This window comes from Tupaia chinensis, unplaced genomic scaffold (genome assembly GCF_000334495.1).
Source record: "Tupaia chinensis unplaced genomic scaffold, TupChi_1.0 Scaffold000240_1, whole genome shotgun sequence".
In the NCBI taxonomy this organism is placed as follows: Eukaryota; Metazoa; Chordata; class Mammalia; order Scandentia; family Tupaiidae; genus Tupaia; species Tupaia belangeri.
This window is the reverse complement of record NW_006159718.1, coordinates 573,408-594,210: the sequence shown is the minus strand read 5'-3', so window position 1 is coordinate 594,210 and position 20,803 is coordinate 573,408. Positions and strand designations below refer to the sequence as shown.

At 43.9% G+C, this 20,803-nt stretch overlaps 1 protein-coding gene and 1 pseudogene across 2 annotated transcripts in view; one reads left to right on the top strand and one right to left on the bottom strand.

The window, feature by feature from the left end:
* Positions 1-1,273: 1,273 nt before the first annotated feature.
* On the top strand, positions 1,274-4,299 carry LOC102496525 (nucleolar and spindle-associated protein 1-like; annotated as a pseudogene).
* A 742-nt stretch (positions 4,300-5,041) lies between these two features.
* The window catches only part of GHITM (growth hormone inducible transmembrane protein), a 16,316-nt gene continuing 554 nt past the window's right edge, over positions 5,042-20,803 (bottom strand). The window contains exons 2-9 of one of the 2 annotated variants that reach the window (XM_006148706.2): positions 19,179-19,342; positions 17,783-17,882; positions 15,937-16,048; positions 15,520-15,661; positions 13,869-13,977; positions 11,305-11,493; positions 10,540-10,711; positions 5,042-5,810 (exon numbers count right to left, since the gene is read on the bottom strand). In XM_006148706.2, coding sequence (XP_006148768.1) covers positions 5,726-5,810; positions 10,540-10,711; positions 11,305-11,493; positions 13,869-13,977; positions 15,520-15,661; positions 15,937-16,048; positions 17,783-17,882; positions 19,179-19,307 — 1,038 coding nt within the window. In that variant the 5' untranslated portion in view covers positions 19,308-19,342 and the 3' untranslated portion in view covers positions 5,042-5,725. The remainder of the gene's footprint in view (positions 5,811-10,539; positions 10,712-11,304; positions 11,494-13,868; positions 13,978-15,519; positions 15,662-15,936; positions 16,049-17,782; positions 17,883-19,178; positions 19,343-20,803) is intronic. The other variant, XM_006148707.3, reaches the window with a different exon arrangement.

The window sequence follows — 20,803 nt, the reverse complement described above, 5'->3', positions numbered from 1 at the left end:
GGTGCACGTGCATACATGGCCACAATCTTATGAGATAGGAGCAGGTGTTGTGGCATGGCCATCTCCTCGGGGGGAGGTGCTTTCTCACTCTCCCTCTCTGGCAAATGCACATGCCCTATAGCAAAACTATAAAAAATACCACACCCCCGGTCTTTACGGGCACTTGCGTTTCTCACCATCTTCCACGTCCCGGTTCCCTGCAACCTTTCCCTCTCCTTCCGTGCGCTACATGAAATGCCCTCTTCCTCTCCACCTTTCCTGCACTGTCTTGAAGACTTCCTCCTGGGATATCTCACACACTTTCTACCCTGCATCTTTTTTTTTTTTTTATAGACCACAGATTAGTTTCTTTTTAACACCCACCATCCCATGAATTCATAGAGAATAGGTTCCAGTAGCTCAGGCTCTTTCCACTGGTTCTCACAGGTGCGCTTCTCTGGGTGGAGCAGGCTGGCGCTTTAGTTGAACCCAGGTCCCTTTCTCTTTGGCTTCTTTTTCTGGTCATTTTCCTTCACACGTTTTAGGAAGCTGTCTCTGCTCTTAGAATGTTTAATATGCTCAATACGCACATTAATTCTCTTGGCAAGAACCTTGCCCTTAACTTGTTTGTTCATAACATGCCAACAGCATGCTGGGTAACATTGTAGACTCTTCCAGTTTTGCCATGGTAACATTTGTGGGGCATTCCTTTTTGAACAGTACCCATTCCCTTAATGTCTACAATATCACCTTTCTTGTAGATTCGCATATATGTCGCCAAAGGAACAACTCCATGTTTTCTAAAAGGCCTAGAGAAGTGCCACTCATCTTTCCTGTTGTGTTCGTCATTTTGGTTAATTACTGGAAGATGGCGGTTCCTACCCTGCATCTTGACTCTGCTTCCACGAACTGGTCTGATGGGATACAGGTGTGCTCTGTGGGGACCCCACAATTTAAAAGAGGAAATTTACATCACTCTGGGTCCACCCACCATGGTGAACATTACATCACATAGGCATTCATGCTCTCTGATCAACTGTTCACTGGATACTTTTCTAAGCAGTAACCACGAGTTTTTGTCTGATTTTTTTTTAAAGAGAGATTTCTGCTATAGGGCATGTGCACTTGCCAGAGACAGAAAGCAAGAAATCACCCCCCAGGAGGATGGCCACAGCACAATCCCTTTTCCGCCATTCTCCTCTTGGGATTTCGGGCATGTGTGCACACACACCTGGCATGAATTTAAGCCACTGAGTCTGGGACTTGAACTGCAGCTGGCCATGTGGGAGTCCAGTGATATAACCACTATGCCATCTGCTGGTCTCGTGTTATTATTTTTAACCATATATCTGTTACCCTTTAACATTTCAAATAACATCTTAGGAAAATGAGAATACAGATATTTCCCTTTCTTTTTTGCCCAAAGTCTAACAATTTGCAGGTCTTCATGCTTAACTATAAATGATAAAAAAACAAAACAAAAACACAACCCTGTGGTATGATAATGGGAACCAAGAAACCCGTCATTTTTGTTATCATACTAATACTGTAAGTAATCACATTTTATTACCGATGCCTTTTATACTCCACCTTATATAATTACGTCTTAGCAGTAAGACAAAGTGCTACCCTGATTTTCCAGATAAACTTCTTCCCGGGAATCATACCAGTCTGTTCTGTGCACAATCCCTCCAAACATAAGGGTGTAAACTTGGGGTTCTGAAGTGACTGAAGACAGAAGGCCCTTCAGGATTTCACTCTAAGGTCACAATGACAGTGCACAGGTTGTAGTATGGGGTGGAGGCAAGAAGCTGGGCATTTATATTGTTAGGAAAACATACAGCCTCAGCACTTGCTAAGGACCTGCAGATCTAAGTTAACCCTAAGAGGCAGGTTCTGTTATTATCTTCATCTTGGAGGTGAGCAAACTTGGCCGAGAGAGATTAATTAACTTGCCCAACAGCACAAAAGAAGTTACAAACACCCTGATCTTAACAACTAGTAAAAGACTAAGTTGCTTTTTTGAACAAATCTCTATTCAAACAGTATGAATAATTTTTTCAGTTAGAAAAAATTAGACCAATTACTCTGGTAGGAATGTTTATTATTTCAGAAATATGCATCCCATGTCCTTTGAGATGATTAAAATTATTTCTAGATTACAATAAACATTTTTCGAGCGCCAGAGGTCTGGATGGCAAAGCTGTGCTTTGTGGACCTCTTGTGTGCCTGTGGCTGGGACTGCAGATCGCAATGACCGTCCCCTCCCTCGAGGAGCTGGACTCCCTCAAGTACAGTGACCTGCAGAACTTAGCCAAGAACCTGGGCCTTCGGGCTAACCTGAGGGCAGCCAAATTATTAAAAGTCTTGAAAGCTCACCTTAAACAAGAGAAGAAAATGAGAATCGGGATGAAATCAGACTTCTGTATCCTCTTGTGATAAAAATGAGATCCAAACTGGCAGCCAGCAACAAGCAGAGCGAGAGCCTGCTGGTCACGTCACCAAGATGAGGCGGTGGCGCAAGGGAATCCTCACTCCCAGCAGGATCATTCAGAGATAAAAATACGTGATCCCATTGAATTCCAGAATCAAAAATGCAGGAAAACCAGGATCTCAGAACTACAACTGAAGTGAAGCTTCTGTCAGATGAAAGCCAAGCACAGGGGGATACGGATTCCTCAGGGAAGAGAGGAATACATGGTAAAAAAGACTCAAAGGTACCTTCAGGAAGGAAGAAGTCTGTCTACCCAGATGGGTTTTCCAAACCTGGGAAAAATAAAGAACCACAAACACTACTCCAGCTTTAAGAAGCTTCATGAGGCTTGTTTCAAGGAAATGGAATCCGTTGATCAATATATTGAGAGGAAAAAGAAACATTTTGAAGCACACAATTCATTCAATGGGCTGAAGCAGCAGTTCACGAGTAAGGGAGGGGTAGTGACTCCCGTTCATCCAAGATCTTCCGCGACTTGTACGCCTGTCAACTAGCAGCGCTCTTAAGTCAGAGAGTACCTTGTGTCAGAAGGGGTCTATCAGATGCTCAGCTCTCTCCACAACTAAAATGAATGTCAGGTTCTTGGCTGCTACTAAGGATAACGAGCATAAACGTTCACTGACCAAGACTCCAGGCAGGGAGTCTCCATATGTGACTAACTGGAAGTACCCCAAAAGGCCAGGCTGTGCTTGAGTCACACAGTTAAAGACACCTGGGAGGAACTCTGCTGCTGGTAATACACCATTTAAGTTGACAACCGAGGTATCACAGACTCGAGTCTCCAATAAGAAACCAGTGTTTGGGACCAGCAGTTAGCGTAATGGCTATGTCGCTGAACTCCCATGTAGTCGACCACAGTTCGAGTCCCGGACCCAGTGGTTATACTCACGCCAGGTGCGTGTGCGTGTGTGCCCAAGATCCCGAGAGAAGAATGGAGGAGGAGGGATTGTGGTGTGACCATCCCCCCTGGGGGGTGATTTCTCACTTTGTGTCTCTGGCGGGCACATGTGCCCTATAGCAAAAAAGAAACCAGTGTTTGATCTGAAAGCAAGCTTGTCTCGTCCTCTCAACTATGAGCCACACTAAGGAAAGCTGAAACCATGGGAGCAATCTAAAGAAAATAATTCTCTGAGTGACATGGAAATAGTTACCTTCCACAAGAAAACTTACAGCCTTATCTCTAGACCAGGGAAGAGCAACAGAAAAAACACGAGCAAAAACGGAAGGAGAAGAAAGCAAAGATCTTGGGAGCTCGAAGAGGGCTCATTATGGCTAAAACTTAATAATTTTCTAACATCTATAAATATTCCTTTATTCTGAACGTTTTTTGTTTTGTAAATATTTTATACTGTCTTCCTCACTTCAATCAAACCTTTTTTTATTGTTAACTCTTCAAATGATCTTTGGTTTTCATGGGTTCTTTATGTATGGAATCTCTGAAGAGGCATTACCACCTTTGAGGTCACAAATTCACTGAAATGTTCTCTGTGTGAAAGTTCCTATACCACTCAGTTTTCTAATGAGACTCATCTTAGAGATTCTTAACCTAGATTTTTAATGCCAAGTTCCCCCTGCTGGTTCTGATATTAACTGCAGCCCTCTTCTAGGCAACAGCATTCATCTGATGGCGGCCGGGTACAGCACAGGTCTCACTAGAATTGGAATAGCGACAAGTTAATAGGAAGAGAGCTAGGTAGAAATGCCCCTTCATCCTCGTCTGTAGAGAATCCAGCCAGTCATCCTTACGCAACTGGGTCATACGGTCTGGCTATGGCATCAGCATTTTACCGCTGTGAAAAGCTTTGTTTGTTAAAAGTGTAGATGCACCTTTGTTCAGATCACTTCATCATATAACTGCCATCATATACTTAGGAATAAAACTATAGCTCATTCTAATCTTATTTAAAAGCTACAGGGCCCTATTGAAATTTGAAGCTTATCGATTTAAGGTTACTAAGTTATATCAAACTTAGATCTTACTCATTTATTTTGAAGACTGGAGTTACTTAGCATCATATGTAAGTTTGTTGTACCTAAGTAGAACTTCTGAGTTATGCACTGTTGAAGAGTTTCATAAATAAAATTTTGTCTTACTGTTAAAAAAAATTTTCAAAAATAGCAATTATCTCAATAATTATACAGACTTATTTCCATTCATTGAAGACTTCTCAAAATAATAACTCAATATAAAAAAACTTATGTCACAAAAAAATTAAGTAATGGTCTATGCAGGACAGAAGGAAAATTCTAATATGGGAAACTAATAAAGCATTATTTCCTATTCCACATTAATTGGTATATTTGATAAAGAAAATTAGTTTAGCATTGCTTTTTAGTGCTTAGTCTAAGAAATACAAGAATCCAACCATTTTGAAAGAATAACTGCCTTCATAATCTCAAGTGTAGCCACACACTATACTTGAGATGAAAACTTGAAGAGGTGAGAAAAGCAAGCATGTATTTAATTAGACATTCCAGTAAATAATTTATAAAACCCTCAGCAATTACAAACATATTATTTGCATACAGAAAAGAACAATTTCCATGTTTTGAATATTCTACCTTGAGAACAGTTTTAAGGATCTTTTATTTCAGCAGATTTGAAAGTAAAACTCATACACACATTTTCATCAGGGAATTTTCTACACGACTGACATCCTGTACCACCCTGACAACAAAAAGCCAACCAGGGTCACACCTGCCCTGAGAGAGCCCAGGAGGGGCTGCATCCCTGGTCTGTGCGCTAAATCCCACAGTAAGAGCAGCCGCCTGTTCCCAAGTCCCCAGAGGGCTCTCATTGGCGCACCACTAATCACGCAAGGGCTCCATCCTAAGTATTCGGAGACAGACTGGGCGACCCTTTTCTTCTCTGGTCCCTTTAGCAAACCTCTAGGTCACTTATGATAACACCTGAGATATTCCGCAGACAAATGCAAGTTTGTTAACTTTACTCGACCTGATGAATTCAAAAACAGGCAAAATACTTTAATTCCCTTTAACAGAAAACTGAACATTTTAAAATTACTTAAAAGTGAGAAGTGGAAATGTGTGTGCTTATTTGGAAGAGAAGTACTTAATTTATTCTAAGAAAAAGCAGACCTGAAGCCTCACATTACTGGGACGTTTTCAACACGCTGACAAGTTTTATCTCCCACACTTCAGTTCCAGCTCTTGAACAAGCGACATGGTGAGGATCTGCCCCGAGTCAACAAGCAAGGAAGCGGGCGGCGTGGAGAAGCCAGAGCTGCCACTTCATTTCTTTCTGTTGCTTCCGGTTGCCAGCATGGTTGCAACCCGCATGAATATATTTAATGTATCCATGTAGATTCCCAGCATCCTAGAAGAAAAATTACGTCCATTATACATGATGTGATTCTGATTCATGGTGATAACCTTTTTTTTTTAATTTGCTATAGGGCACGTGACCTTGCCATATAGAGACAGAGAGAAAAGGATAGTGAGAAAGCACGGAGGGACGGCCAAGCCTCAACCCCTTCCCCTGTGCTCTCTCCAGGGTTCCGGGAGTGCACGTTCACATGCCCAGTGCTTTTCGGGCTGCCAGGTCTGGGACGTGTACCGCAGTCAGCCCTGTGCAATGCAGCTGCTGTAACCACTATGGCACTGGCTGGCCCTAAATTATTTTTCAATACAGCAAACAAAAAGAAATAGAGTATTTTTCCTAGCTATGTGAAACGGAAATTAAAACGCTGGCTCAGGACCAGCGTCACAATGCAGCAATTCAGCACGGCATCGAAGTCAGAACTCACAGCCAACTAGGGTTTGAGTCCCGGGCAATGATTGGTGTGCACATACCCAGGATGCCAAAGGGAAGAGATGGAGAAAGACTGTGGCAGTACTAGGCCCCGCTGAAAGGGGTGTTCTCTCTTTGTGCACGCATACCAGCACATACCTCTGGCATTAAAAAAACGAAGAAAAAAATATGGTGGGGGTCAGCAGGAGGTATAGTGGTTACAGCACTGGACTCCCACATGGCTGACTGTGGTTCAAATCTCAGACCCGGCAGCTTGAAAATCATGGTGGACGCATATATGTGTGTGCTCAGGATCCTGGGAGAAGAATGGAGGAAAAACGACTGCGGTGTGGCCATCCTGCCTGAGGGCTGATCTGTCACTTTCTTGCTTTCTTTTTTTTGGGAGAGGTTTTTTTGCTATAGGGCGTGTGCGCTCGCCAGACAGAGAGAGACAGAGAGACAGAAAGTGAGAAATCACCCCCTAGGGGGGATGGCCATGCCACAATCCCTTCTCCTCCATTCTCTTCTCGGGATCTTGGGCACACATGCACACGTGCCCAGCCTGAGTTTTAAGCCACCAGGTCCGGAACATGAACTGCGGTCAACTACGTGAGAGTACAACAACGTAGCCGTTACGCTACGCTGCTGCTGGTCCCTGTCACTTTCTTGCTTTCTATCTGTGTCTCCTGCACACATGTGCCCCATAGCAAAAATCTCTTTAAAAAAACCGAAAAACGATGATCAATTAAGGAAGTCCTAGAAACAGCTGAGGTATTCCTTTAGGCAGACTACATTATTTATTTATCTCGGATTATATTTTTTAAATTTAGAGGGTAGTTTTTAAAAATTATCATCCTGTTCTGATACTCTAAGTACAGTATCCTGCCAAAAACAAAGCCTATCCCCCCCCCAAAAAAAACCAAAAACAAAAACAAATCACCTGGGTGATAAGACAATAAAATAACCAAAACAAAACCAAAGAAACACCTTTACAAAAACTTGTTAGACACAAGTCTGGCATTCTTAAATATATTAATATACCCAACACTTCATCCCCTCTAAAGAAAACTGCTACAAATCCACAAGTTTAACATCAATTAAAAGACAAAACAAAACATTACATTAAGCCTTATTTTTAGGTAAAAACAAAATACTTAAAAAAATGTGACAGACATCATGAAAGTAAATAAATAACCTATTTTGGTAGAGCCCAAGGAATGAGACAAGGTGGCACTGAATAGCACGCTCTGCAAGCTGGTCCTCCTGGCTGGCACAGAGCGTGGGCTGAAGGGAACTCACCCACCACTCCCTGCCACTGAGGAGAGCAGCACCAGGTGACTAATGGGGACAATCTCTGAAGATGGGATTTCTGTACTAAAGAGTTTCTGATCTTTAGAAGTATAAAATATGCTCATCTGTGGAGATCCCATGTTGACTGTGTACATTTTCCAATACTCCTTTCCTCTGCTGCAGTCTGCTAACCACATACTACGAGAAAGGTTTAGCCAGCATGAGAACACCACTGTACGATTAGGCTAGCTAACAGAAACAGTGAAAATACTCTGAATAAATACCTAAACGTTACACTAAGTTGTTAGGTTTCTGGCCATATTAGTTTACTAAAGAGAGAATAAAATAAACTGCATCAGCTATGTACCAGTAAAATCTGACAACGCCAGGCTGCTAGTTGATCCGTGTCCCCAACCCAAAGGATATGCAGAAGCCCAGCCCTGAGTGTGCTCCTGCGACTTCGTTTGGAAATACGGACTGCACAGGTGTAATAGGCTGAGTCAGGGAGGACGCCCTGGGCCGGGGGCCTTCGATCCAATGAGTAGTGGATTAAGAAAAAGAGACTAAGACACAGGCACGCAGGGGGAACACCACGTGAGGACAGAGACCGGAGGGGTGCACTGTCAGCCAAGGAAGACAAGGAGTGCTGGGATATAAGAGGCACCCTCAACAGCCTCTCCTTCGGTACCAACCCTGCCAACCTCTTGATTTTGAACTTCGGAACTGCAGAACTGTGAGAAAATAAAGTTCTATTACCACCTAGTCTGTTATCTCGTTTGAACAGCCTTAGGAAACAGACCAGAGCCATGTGCAGTACCATTCAAAGGGACTTACGAATTGATGGGGTCGTATTTCTGCACCCCGTAGGCTGGTATCACTTCCGCCCGCTTGATCACTTTCTGGGTGTCGTACAGAAGGAACATGCTGAACAGAACCAACCCCCCGTACATCGCCACCGAGTACAGAGTGGCACCAGCCACAGTCGTAGGGGGAAGAAACATAGATCCTGAAACCAAAATGAAAGAGTTAACACATTTTTATCTTTAGAACACAAAGTCTTCCCCATAACTGGGTTTCTGGTTTATGTGGTCAGGAGAGCACTCAGAGAGAAGGTGCCCGAGTACCATGCTGTCTTCCATCAGTTCACAGCTTGTGGCACTCCGCACAACAGAGGCCCTCGCCCCATCATGGGAAGGTGCGCCGACCAGCTGCCCTATCTTGGAGGACCTGGAGGAGGCTGACCACAGCAGCAATGACAGCTCACCATGAGGCCGGGTTGTTACACGGTGCTAAACAGTACAATCAGCACATATAAGCAGCTGCTAACAGGGACTTCGTGATGAGGGTTAATGCTTCAGCAAGGCCCCGCCACAGAGGAATGTTTCCTGTTCAAGCCCGGAGATCCCCGAGTACACAGGTGTGCTTGTCAGGACCTGAGGCTAGTTAAAGGCTGGGGTGGATCAGGCATCTAGACTCTACTCTCATGAAAGAAATACATTAAACTGAAAAAAGACGCAACTCAACGAAGTAGGACAACTCAGTATTTCAGGTTTAGGACACCGTGAACCAAGAACCCCATGTCAAAGTGCAGTGGCTTACCTAGCGAGGACACGAAGACGAGCCCCAAGCCCACGCCCAGGGGGGCGCCCATGTTCAGAAACTTCTCACTGGGTGCACACATGGCCACAGTGGAGAGGCCTCCCACGATTCCAGCTGTGTACCACGCGGCTCGGATGAGAAGAGGCCCTCCGAGTATGGTCAGAGGAGCCACCACTGCACCCATCACACCTGGACAAAGAGCAACCACACGTCGAGCGTTTACTAGAAGCAACCCAGGGAGATTCCACTTCTACCGTGTCCTCTTAACACACTCGACTGTTAAGCAGGACAATTACAAGTTTTACCTTCAGCTACTACTGCCCCTAAAACCACAGGCAGGAGCTACGGCCGCCCCTCCTCCTAGTCCAACAGCCACGAGAAAAACAGCAAACAGGGAATGTCTCTTCAAGATCCTCAAGTTGAACCCATGGAACGTTAGGGAAAAAAATGTTGTTTTCAAGAAATTATGTTAATAATTTGGAGTATTGGGGGATGTTTCCTTAAAGTACAATAAACATTCTTTCATAATTGGAAAACTGTTGGAGAATCATGTGCATATTCAAAACACATATTAGAGCTCAAATAATTTTTTTTCTCATTAGCTTTTTTAAAAACTTGAAACAGTCACAAGTTGCACTTAAAGTGTCTAGCTCATTTATACACTTACAAAGAATTTGATATCCAGGGCCAGCAGGTCTAAAATGGTTAGGGCACTGGACTCCCACATGGCTGATTGACTGTGTACATTTTCCAATACTCCTTTCCTCTGCTGCAGTCTGCTAACCACATACTACGAGAAAGGTTTAGCCAGCATGAGAACACCACTGTACGATTAGGCTAGCTAACAGAAACAGTGAAAATACTCTGAATAAATACCTAAACGTTACACTAAGTTGTTAGGTTTCTGGCCATATTAGTTTACTAAAGAGAGAATAAAATAAACTGCATCAGCTATGTACCAGTAAAATCTGACAACGCCAGGCTGCTAGTTGATCCGTGTCCCCAACCCAAAGGATCTGCAGAAGCACAGCCCTGAGTGTGCTCCTGCGACTTCGTTTGGAAATACGGACTGCACAGGTGTAATAGGCTGAGTCAGGGAGGACGCCCTGGGCCGGGGGCCTTCGATCCAATGAGTAGTGGATTAAGAAAAAGAGACTAAGACACAGGCACGCAGGGGGAACACCACGTGAGGACAGAGACCGGAGGGGTGCACTGTCAGCCAAGGAAGACAAGGAGTGCTGGGATATAAGAGGCACCCTCAACAGCCTCTCCTTCGGTACCAACCCTGCCAACCTCTTGATTTTGAACTTCGGAACTGCAGAACTGTGAGAAAATAAAGTTCTATTACCACCTAGTCTGTTATCTCGTTTGAACAGCCTTAGGAAACAGACCAGAGCCATGTGCAGTACCATTCAAAGGGACTTACGAATTGATGGGGTCGTATTTCTGCACCCCGTAGGCTGGTATCACTTCCGCCCGCTTGATCACTTTCTGGGTGTCGTACAGAAGGAACATGCTGAACAGAACCAACCCCCCGTACATCGCCACCGAGTACAGAGTGGCACCAGCCACAGTCGTAGGGGGAAGAAACATAGATCCTGAAACCAAAATGAAAGAGTTAACACATTTTTATCTTTAGAACACAAAGTCTTCCCCATAACTGGGTTTCTGGTTTATGTGGTCAGGAGAGCACTCAGAGAGAAGGTGCCCGAGTACCATGCTGTCTTCCATCAGTTCACAGCTTGTGGCACTCCGCACAACAGAGGCCCTCGCCCCATCATGGGAAGGTGCGCCGACCAGCTGCCCTATCTTGGAGGACCTGGAGGAGGCTGACCACAGCAGCAATGACAGCTCACCATGAGGCCGGGTTGTTACACGGTGCTAAACAGTACAATCAGCACATATAAGCAGCTGCTAACAGGGACTTCGTGATGAGGGTTAATGCTTCAGCAAGGCCCCGCCACAGAGGAATGTTTCCTGTTCAAGCCCGGAGATCCCCGAGTACACAGGTGTGCTTGTCAGGACCTGAGGCTAGTTAAAGGCTGGGGTGGATCAGGCATCTAGACTCTACTCTCATGAAAGAAATACATTAAACTGAAAAAAGACGCAACTCAACGAAGTAGGACAACTCAGTATTTCAGGTTTAGGACACCGTGAACCAAGAACCCCATGTCAAAGTGCAGTGGCTTACCTAGCGAGGACACGAAGACGAGCCCCAAGCCCACGCCCAGGGGGGCGCCCATGTTCAGAAACTTCTCACTGGGTGCACACATGGCCACAGTGGAGAGGCCTCCCACGATTCCAGCTGTGTACCACGCGGCTCGGATGAGAAGAGGCCCTCCGAGTATGGTCAGAGGAGCCACCACTGCACCCATCACACCTGGACAAAGAGCAACCACACGTCGAGCGTTTACTAGAAGCAACCCAGGGAGATTCCACTTCTACCGTGTCCTCTTAACACACTCGACTGTTAAGCAGGACAATTACAAGTTTTACCTTCAGCTACTACTGCCCCTAAAACCACAGGCAGGAGCTACGGCCGCCCCTACTCCTAGTCCAACAGTCACAACTCATGGGCATACATGTGAACTGAAGGCGGAAACTGGTCGAGTTCCGTGGTTCCTGTGAGGTCCCTGTCTGGACCTGAACTTACCACCAGTTTTTACAATACTCACACATTAAGAATTGAGATAAAGGAGCTGGCAGGTAGCATAGTGGTTAAGGCATTGAACTCCCACATGGCTGACTGCAGTTGGAGTCCTGGACCTGGCAGCTTGCTTTCTCACTTTGTCTCTGTCTTTCTCAATTTTTAAGAAAAGTAAAAATTAAGTAATTCCTTTAAAAATTTAAAGAGAAAATTGATACAAAAAGGCTTACAATGAGTAAGTCAAGGTCGGCACCACTGCTGCCGAAAGGGAATAAAGTGAAAAACAATGAAGAAGTGACAGCAATGTTAAAATGCAGACCTTCCCACAGACACCAGTGCTGTTCTGAGTAAAAAGGAATGCCACAATAGCTTGTGAAAACTAATTGTAGTTACCAGCTATTTAAAAACTTCTTCATAAAAACTGCAGTGAAAGGTATCAATACTTTAATTCACAAAAGCAAACGAACTCATTAAAGAAAAAAACCTTAAAGGGACCAGCAGATGGTGTAATGGCTATGTGGCTGGACTCCCACATAGTTGATTGTGGTTTGAGTCCTGGACCTAGCAGCTTAAAACTCACACCAGGCATGTGTGCATGTGTGCCCAAGGTCCTGAGAGAATGGAGAAGGGATTGTGGCATGGCCATCTCCACTGGAGGGGATGCACTTTGGCTCGCCAGACAGCACATGCACCTTATAACAAAAATCTCTCTCTTAAAAAAAATAAATAAAAAATCTTAGAATAAAAAATCTTAGAGACGGTGTAATTTCAGCACCAAATTGAACAAGTCACCCTCTCCTAAATGTAGTTTAGCCCACAGAACAGGAACAAAACTAGCTTCACACTAAATTTTCAATAGTGTATCTGTATCGCAAGCCTCACACTTCTATTGACAGATGAAGTAAGAAGGCACCCTGTATTCCAAGATGGCAAATGTGTTAAAATGCTTTGCTCTAGGAAAAAATATCGGAGAAAAATTTCTATCTGTGATATTTGTATTAAAATCCTCTGGGCCAGCCAGTGGGGTGGTGGTTAAGGTGCTGGATTCCACATGGTCGAATGGGTGGTTGAGTCCTGAACCCAGTGGCTTGAAAAGCACGCTGGATGCATACGCATACATGCCAAGCTTCCAGGAGGAGGGAAGAGACAGGACTGTGGTGCGGGCATCCCCTCCAGGGGTGCTTCTTACATTCCGTCCCTCTCTCTCTCCAGGAATGCATGCACCATGGCCAAAATAAACAAATAAGTAGAAATTCCCTTTGTTTTCAAATCGGCAGCAAAATGATCTCTAACTTCAGAGTGTTTTAACGTTTTTTAAGATACCAAACAAAAACAACTTCACTTGATGTACATTGGATCTGAGATCCTCCTGGTTTTGGACAAAACACACCAAAAAAAAAAAAATTAAAAAAAAAATCTCTGAATATACCGCACCATTACAGAATACAAGTTCAATACTGGGGCTCCCAGCTTTTATACCAGAACCACTAACCTATCAGAGCAGAGAGGTTACACAGAACATAACCAGAAACTGGGGCCAGCAGGTGGCATGGTGGTTAAGGCACTGGACTCCGACATGGCCAGTCAGTTTGAGTCTCAGATCTCGGGGCTCGGGTTGCTTGCTCACTGCTGCCTGGCACCCCCATCACTGGTCAAATTAGAATGAATAAAGTTAAATAAAACAATTCTTTAAAAAATTAACATAGCCAGAAATAACTATAGAAAAATGGTTTTAAAAACATTTTTTTAAAGGTTTTTGCCAGAAGGTGTATGAGCTCCTTGGAAAGAAATAGAGAGGGGGAAAGTGAGGAATCACTTCCCAGGGATGGCCACACAGCAATCCCTTCTCCTCTACTCTCCCCTTGGGATTTTGGGCACACATGCAGACATGTCCTTCAAGCCTACGGGTCTGAGACTGGAATTGGAACTGTGGCTGGCCATGCGAAAGTCCAGTGCTTCAACCAGTATGCCACCTGCTGGTCCCCCAAAACTATGTTTTTTCAAATATGAGCTTCAATTCAATTAAACTGGATCATTTACAACTGTGAGGAAATCACTCCAACAGTCGTATTTGAGGTTGTTTAAGAACAACGTAAAATAAAACATACCAGAATGCAGCAACCAAGCAAGGTGCTTCGGGCCTGGGCTCTGGTCATAGGGCAGCGATCGTACCAGCATCCCAGCTCCAATCATGGCCGCGAAGGTTGCACCAATTGTCTGAAAGACACGTATTACTCAGAAAAACTATTCTTTCAACGAAGAAAGGAGAAACCGATGTTTCAAGTACAATTAGTCACTTCTAGTAAACAGATAGTGGTTTTCCTACTTCTTTGCTCAAGCTACTGGTAAAACTAGGCTGCCTTTGTCTTTTTCTAAAATAAAACGTGGGTGCTGCAGGTGGGGTGGGAGTACCCTGTGAATACTGGAGCTGAGAGACCACCTAGGTTCAGACTCAGGTCAACCTGAACATGTGAGGTGCTCCTAGGGGCAAGCCCTTATCCCTGGCAGCTAGAAGGCTGGAAGGGAGAAGTGCTGCATACCAAGACCCTGCTGGGAACCCAGTATCTCTCCTCATCTCTCATGAAAGGAAATAAAGAAACTTAAAGATATGTCAGCCTTTAATAACACTGATAAACAAATGTCTACTCTCAGGAACTTTCCTATTTATCTAAGAAACAGATTTTCAACTGACTGAGTTCACAGTTTCTACTACTTTTCCCTATAGTGTACGAACTCACCACGAGAGAGAGAGAGAGAGAGAGAGAGAGAAATCAAGACCCAGAAGGGATGGCTGCACTGCAACTCCTTCTCCCAGGATCTTGAGCACACACATACCTTTGCCCACCAGGTCTGGGGCTTGAACCACGGTTGACTATGTGGGAGTCCAGTGACAAACCCATGATACCATATGCTGGTCCACTTTTGTTTTTTAAAGAGACAGAACACACGTACGCCAGCTTGTATGCACAGCCTGGGCCCTTTAGGATGGTAGGTACGCATGCAGGTACCCAGGATGTTTTTCAACTCAGGGCCAGGACCCCAACTGCAGCTGGCCATGTGGGATCTGGCTTCCTATGCAGTGCCTCACTGTTGTGCTACGGGGCTGGCTAAGCATTGTTCCACAGTATCTATTAACAATGTAATGTTTGAGTTTTTCTTTTGAGAGTTTTTTATGAGGCACTTACGCTCACTAGAGAAAGTGAGACAGAAAGCAAAAAATCACCCCCCAGGGGGGATGGCCACATCACAATCCCTTCTCTCCATTCTCCTCTAGGAATCTTGGGCATGCTCACACAAGTGCCCAGTGTGAGTTTTAAGCTGCTGGGTCCAGGACTTGAACTGCTTTCAACTACATGGGAACTCAGAGGTATAACTATTATGCCACTTGCTAGTACTGAGTGTTTGAGTTTCTCTAACAGGTATTTTCTACTGGCCAATAAAATGGCTTTGCATTCACTTTTTTAGTCAACTGCTGCAAAACAGAGATTCCTAAGTACAGCTAGACAAGGCTAAGGATGCCCCTTTAACTTCGAATTCCTTTGGCACAATTAAATACATATCCAACAAAGAACAGCTGACTTGCTTCAGAATGTGCTCCCTTTGTCTCAGCCGCACTAGTGATGCATACAATATCTGAACAAACACTTCCCAAGTACAGGATTCTACCCACCTGACACCCCACCCCTAATACATTTCATTTAACCTTCTGATCTTTAGAAAGAAAAGAAAAACAAAACCAAGTTTTACCACTTGACTTACCACCCAAGAGCCTCTCAACATGAAGTTCATGAGAACAGGAGTTCTGCTAATTGCCAAGGCAGACAAAGCAGTTAAGCCAATACTTCCAGCTAAGTACATGTAGGTGGAGTGAATTCTGTCCTTCACATACTGAGGCCAAATTCTGTAAGAAACACAACATGGTTAATTGATGGAGTTTGGATATGTATCCTGGTTACATTCTTTTTTCGCTAGCCAACCCCGAGATAAATACATTTCCTCGTTTGAACACACATAACTGTGATCAAAGAGTTTTCTTAGGTCTTAATAAAGCCAGGAGATATTCTACTTTAATTCACGTGTATACACAGATGAAGACTAGACAGAAGACAGTCTGGAAGGGCCAAAAGACATGAACACTGGAAACTTTAAACCTGGAATCTGGAACAATTTACTCACACGGCCTTTTCAATAGCTCCAATCTCATTAGCCATTCCCAAGCCATAGTAGCACAGAGCTCCGAGACCAACAGCAGCCCCTCCAGCAACAAACCACCTTCCCATCTGATCAACTGCAGAAACGGGAGGAAAAGCAGGTTTATACTGTCATGTCTCGACATTACAGGGCTGGGAGTCAGGGTTTCACAGCACTGAGGAGGGGAATCAAATCATGTACTCTATTTCTATGTAACAGCCATAAATAGCATACCACACTATGTCTGCAGTGCTAACAAAAATAATGCTTTACACAGGGGTCAAGGAAAAAAGACAACAAAATTTATAAAGTAATCCAAGTTTACACAGCAGAAGGGAGAAGAAACTTGTTTTAGAGTACTGGGACAATTTATATATGAACTTCACCTCCATGGAAGTTATCATGTGGTGGTGATGTAAATTTTATGATTTGGTCTCTAGGGTCAGAAAACAGATGCCCAGAGGGTGCGAATTAGGGCTCTCCTGGCTGCACTACACAGCCACCCTGCAAGACCCAGAAGCAGTGGTAACTTGTTAGCTTTGTAGAAATGAACAGCCCCCTTTCTAAACTTGGGAAGCTGGTCCGAACTAGGATCAGACTGACTTCATGATAGTACTGCCATTCTGAGAGCCCAATATAGGCAAATGGGCACTCAGTCCAAGGACCTGCCTTGTCTTTAATTTGCTTGCGGGTGGCACATACTTGGCGGGGGCAACGAGAAAGCATCCCCCACGGGACACAGTCACACCCCAATCCCTTCACCATTTTTCCTTTTAGGATTTTGGGCGGTACATGTACTTCCAGCATGTTTCTCAAGCCAGTGAATTCAAAACATGAACTGGACAGATGACCATGAGGTCCAGACACCTTAACCATGCCACTGTGTGGTCTGACAACTCTTTCTAAACAGCTAGGGTTTTATTAATATCTTAATATCTATGTGCTGGTGATTTATTCTTAAACTAAAACATGTGCAAGTATGACATGCTCAAATAAGGGTACTACAGAAGTTCCAATCATCTTCCTCAGTAACCTATACCTTTTATGTTTAAGGCATATCAGTAACATAAAATACATATGTAGAATATAAACTATATGTATATATAACATATGTAAAATATAATTTCCACTTTAAAAAAAAAAGGATTTTTTGCTATAGGGCTTGTGTACTTGCCCGAGACAGGCAAAAAGCAAGAAATCACCTCCCGGGGGGATGGTCATGCTGCAACCCCTTCTCCATTCTCCTCTTGGAATTTTGGGTATGTGCATACATATGTGTCTGGCCTGAGTTTCAAGTTGTCAGGACTTGAACTGTGGTTGACAAGAGTAGGAGTCCAGTGCCCTAACTACTAAGTCACCTGCTGGCCCCAAATATTAATTTTCACCTTTAAAAAAAATGGTGAAAATGGCTGGCCAGCAACACGGTTAAGGCAGCCAGGCCTCATGTGGCCAAGTTTGTAGTTCACGTCCCAGACCTGGAGAAAAATGTGTATGTCCAAAATCCTGAAAGGAGGGAGAAAAGAAGGGACCTGTGCATGGCCATTCACCATGAGAGATGTTTTCTCACTCACTCTCTTCCTGTCCCTCTTTAGCAAGTGCACCCATCCTCTGACCAAAAAAAAGAAAGGGAAGTAAAATTTTCACTGTTAGAAATGTGACTGGGCGTGCGAAAACCAATACTTTTGGGGTCATCAGAACACTGAGAATGAAGGTCTTTTTTCCCAGAAAAGGTACATATACACAGGTTTGTAGATATTTTAAAGAACCTGTTCATGGACCTCTTAATTTGTACCCATGGACTCCAGGCTAAAAACTAAAGACTGCTACCTACTTTTAAATATTTTTTCCATCGATGGTTCCAACGCTGCTTCTTTGAGCTCCTGGCCAGTTCTCCCACGTCGGGTTCCAACTCTTGTCTTGGTGGCATATTCCTGATACACATGGGAACAAAGATACACACCATCCACACTGAGATAGAACATTAATAATAAAATAAAGGCTATCTTTATACTAGAACACTCCTGTTAAAGGAACCTAGTACTTTACATACATAATTTTATATCAAAGATTGTCAACCTAAACAATTAAATGCAGACTTTATCAGTGCTTTATCTTTGCAGTAATTCCCTAACTCACTATACACTTAACTTCTTAGTTTAAGAAAAACTTGTATCTTTTATAAGACTAAAGCTTTTATATATATATCTAGAAACATTACATTTTAAACAGTACCCAAATATCAGTATGAGAGTCTATGAATGTTGTGTTGTTTTAGTTTTTGCTAGAGCATGTGTGTACTTGCCCGAGACAGAGGGAGTGTGAAGGTGAAAAATCACCTCCCGGGTATGGTCACAACACGGTTCCTTCTCCCCTCAGTATCTTGGGCAAGCACATTCATGCTGGCATGATTTTCAAGCTGCTGGTTCCAGATCTCAAACTTCACAGTTGGCCCTGTGGGATCCAATGCCCTTAACCTCCTTCCTTGATACCTGCTGGCCCAAGAATATATACTGTTTTTAAAATAAGTATTTCGATTTTTTGAAAAAAATTTAAACGTTTTTCTTTTTTGAAAATTTTTCATACCTATCATTAATAATAAGAACTGTATTTTGTCATCTGGGAAGTTGGCTCAAGAAAGGTATCTTTTCTTGCCAAGAAGGTTACCTCCCTCCCTCCCTCCCTCTATTTTGGCTCTTTCCCAATAATGGAACAGCTAATCTAAGAGGAAAAATGTGTTTCCTTCGGGCGTCTGTATATTCTCCAGACTTACCCTTGTACTTCAGAATTTCTAAGTGCTAGAGAAATCTACTACAGGAGCAAATGAGTTTCTCTGTGACCTGACAGTTTTACTGTACTCTCCACATGTAACCCGCTCCTAAGCCAACTGCCACCTGTGACTATCTCTGGGTTCTTAAGCTTCTGACTCAAGACATACAATCTCTTTGTTGACCCGTAAATCACTCTAAATCACAATTTAGTCTAAATTTTCTGAACGAGAAATTCCAAGAGCTGTAAGTATAAGAAAGGTTACAGAGGCTTTTTTCTCTTTCCTGTGTAATAAGGAAGGACCAAAATGATAGAAAACTAAGAGGGGAAAAGAGCTCAATGGGAAAGTATCAAAGCTAATTGTTTCCATGAATAACAAAAGGCAGAGCAGCAAGCTTCCAAGGTTCTGGGGACAAAAGAAAGAAGACGACAACACAGTAACCCATTCAGAATATCTTTACCCTGCTGGGTGTTAAGAGCCATTGACTCTTCCTGATGGAATTCTTGAGGACAGGGGAGGCCTTGGTGAAGGATGGGTGTAAAACTCTGGAAGGTAGGGTCCGGAGACACACGAGCCTTGCTGCCAGCATGGTGGTGCACCAGGTTCACAGGCAGATCTAAAATGCTAGTTAGACAAAAGGATACTCCATTAACCCATTAATGGAAAAACACAGAAGAGTCAAAAATGAGGGACGAATGATCTTTTAGTTGAGAACATGGAATAAAGTGATCTTTTTAATTTTCAATGAGGAATCCTTTGCTGTCGCTTGTAATTCAAGAAACCCATCCCACTCTGGGATGGCCCCACAAAATTAGGTGTAAACTCTAGTAGACCAAAAAGAGGACACATGACTGCAAAAGTTCTAACAGTGGACAATGGTACTGTGACACGATTACAGGGTCTGTGACAGCTTTTACAAATGTAGTTTTTGGCTTAAGGTTTATACCAGTATCCAACAGGAAAATTTAAAATATCTAACTTTTGAACAGAGGCAAAATGTCATTTTGTCATTCAAGGAAAAGATGGTAACTCTCACAGATCATACCATATTAAAAGACTAAAAGATGACAACAGAAGTCAAACATACAAATTTCAAATATTATGGCCAAGTATTAGTTTCAAGATATAAAAATATTAGAATAAATCTACTCTATAAGCCTTAGTGCAACTATATAAGCCCATTTGTGCTTTCAAAGTAGCCTTGGTTACTAACCAGGTTTCCCTCATGTTAGGCTCTCAGTAGCACCCCTCCCAAAAAAGAATGCCAAAAACCAAATTCTCAGCTCCAGGCCAGATGAGGGCAGGGGGTATTAACTGAAGTCAGCTAAACTATGATGGACCAGAATAAGGACAAGGGTACACCACCTGGGGGCCCAGCTCCCCTTTGACTGCAAGTGTTCAGACAGGGCTCTGACCCCAGGACTAAATGCTCGGACACTGTGGGGTGCATCTTGAACTAAAACGTCTGATTCCTGGGTCTGTATTTACTCCTAGTGCTTCGACCTCTAGGAACTGTAGCAGGTCAGCTTGAGGTTCGGCAGGATTGCACGCAGCATTCTGAAATAAGGCCTCTAACCAGAAAGGGCTAAGTGCTGAGACCTGGGGAAGTCTGTTTGAGGAATGGTTAGATGAGAAACCAGGGCCGGGTGTGCACATGAAACGGGAACCACATAAACACTCGGGAGAAACGGTCTGGACCTGTATGCACCTTGGATCTGTAAATCCCGAGCACGTGCTGAGCTTTTGGGGCAGTTTGACAGCATTTGCTGTTTCCTTGTAACCTAGCTGCAAAAATAAACTCCCCGCTCCTGGTCTGGCTGCCGGGAGCAGCAGCCCGGGGTCTGCAGGTAACTGGCCCAGGTGTGTGCACATTAACCACCACGCAGAAGCCAAGGGCTCTCGCGCGTTCTTACCCTCTGCCCCGGGCCCTACGAAGGGTGTTCGGAGTTCGGAGAACACCAAAGTCCTTCGGGCCCTTGCATGCCGTTACATCAGCTCAACCTTCAGCTGCCCCTGAGCGCTTCCTCAGCACACTGCGCCACGGCCCGGCCCGGGCCAGCCAGGGTGGGAGGCCGGCTTCCAGCC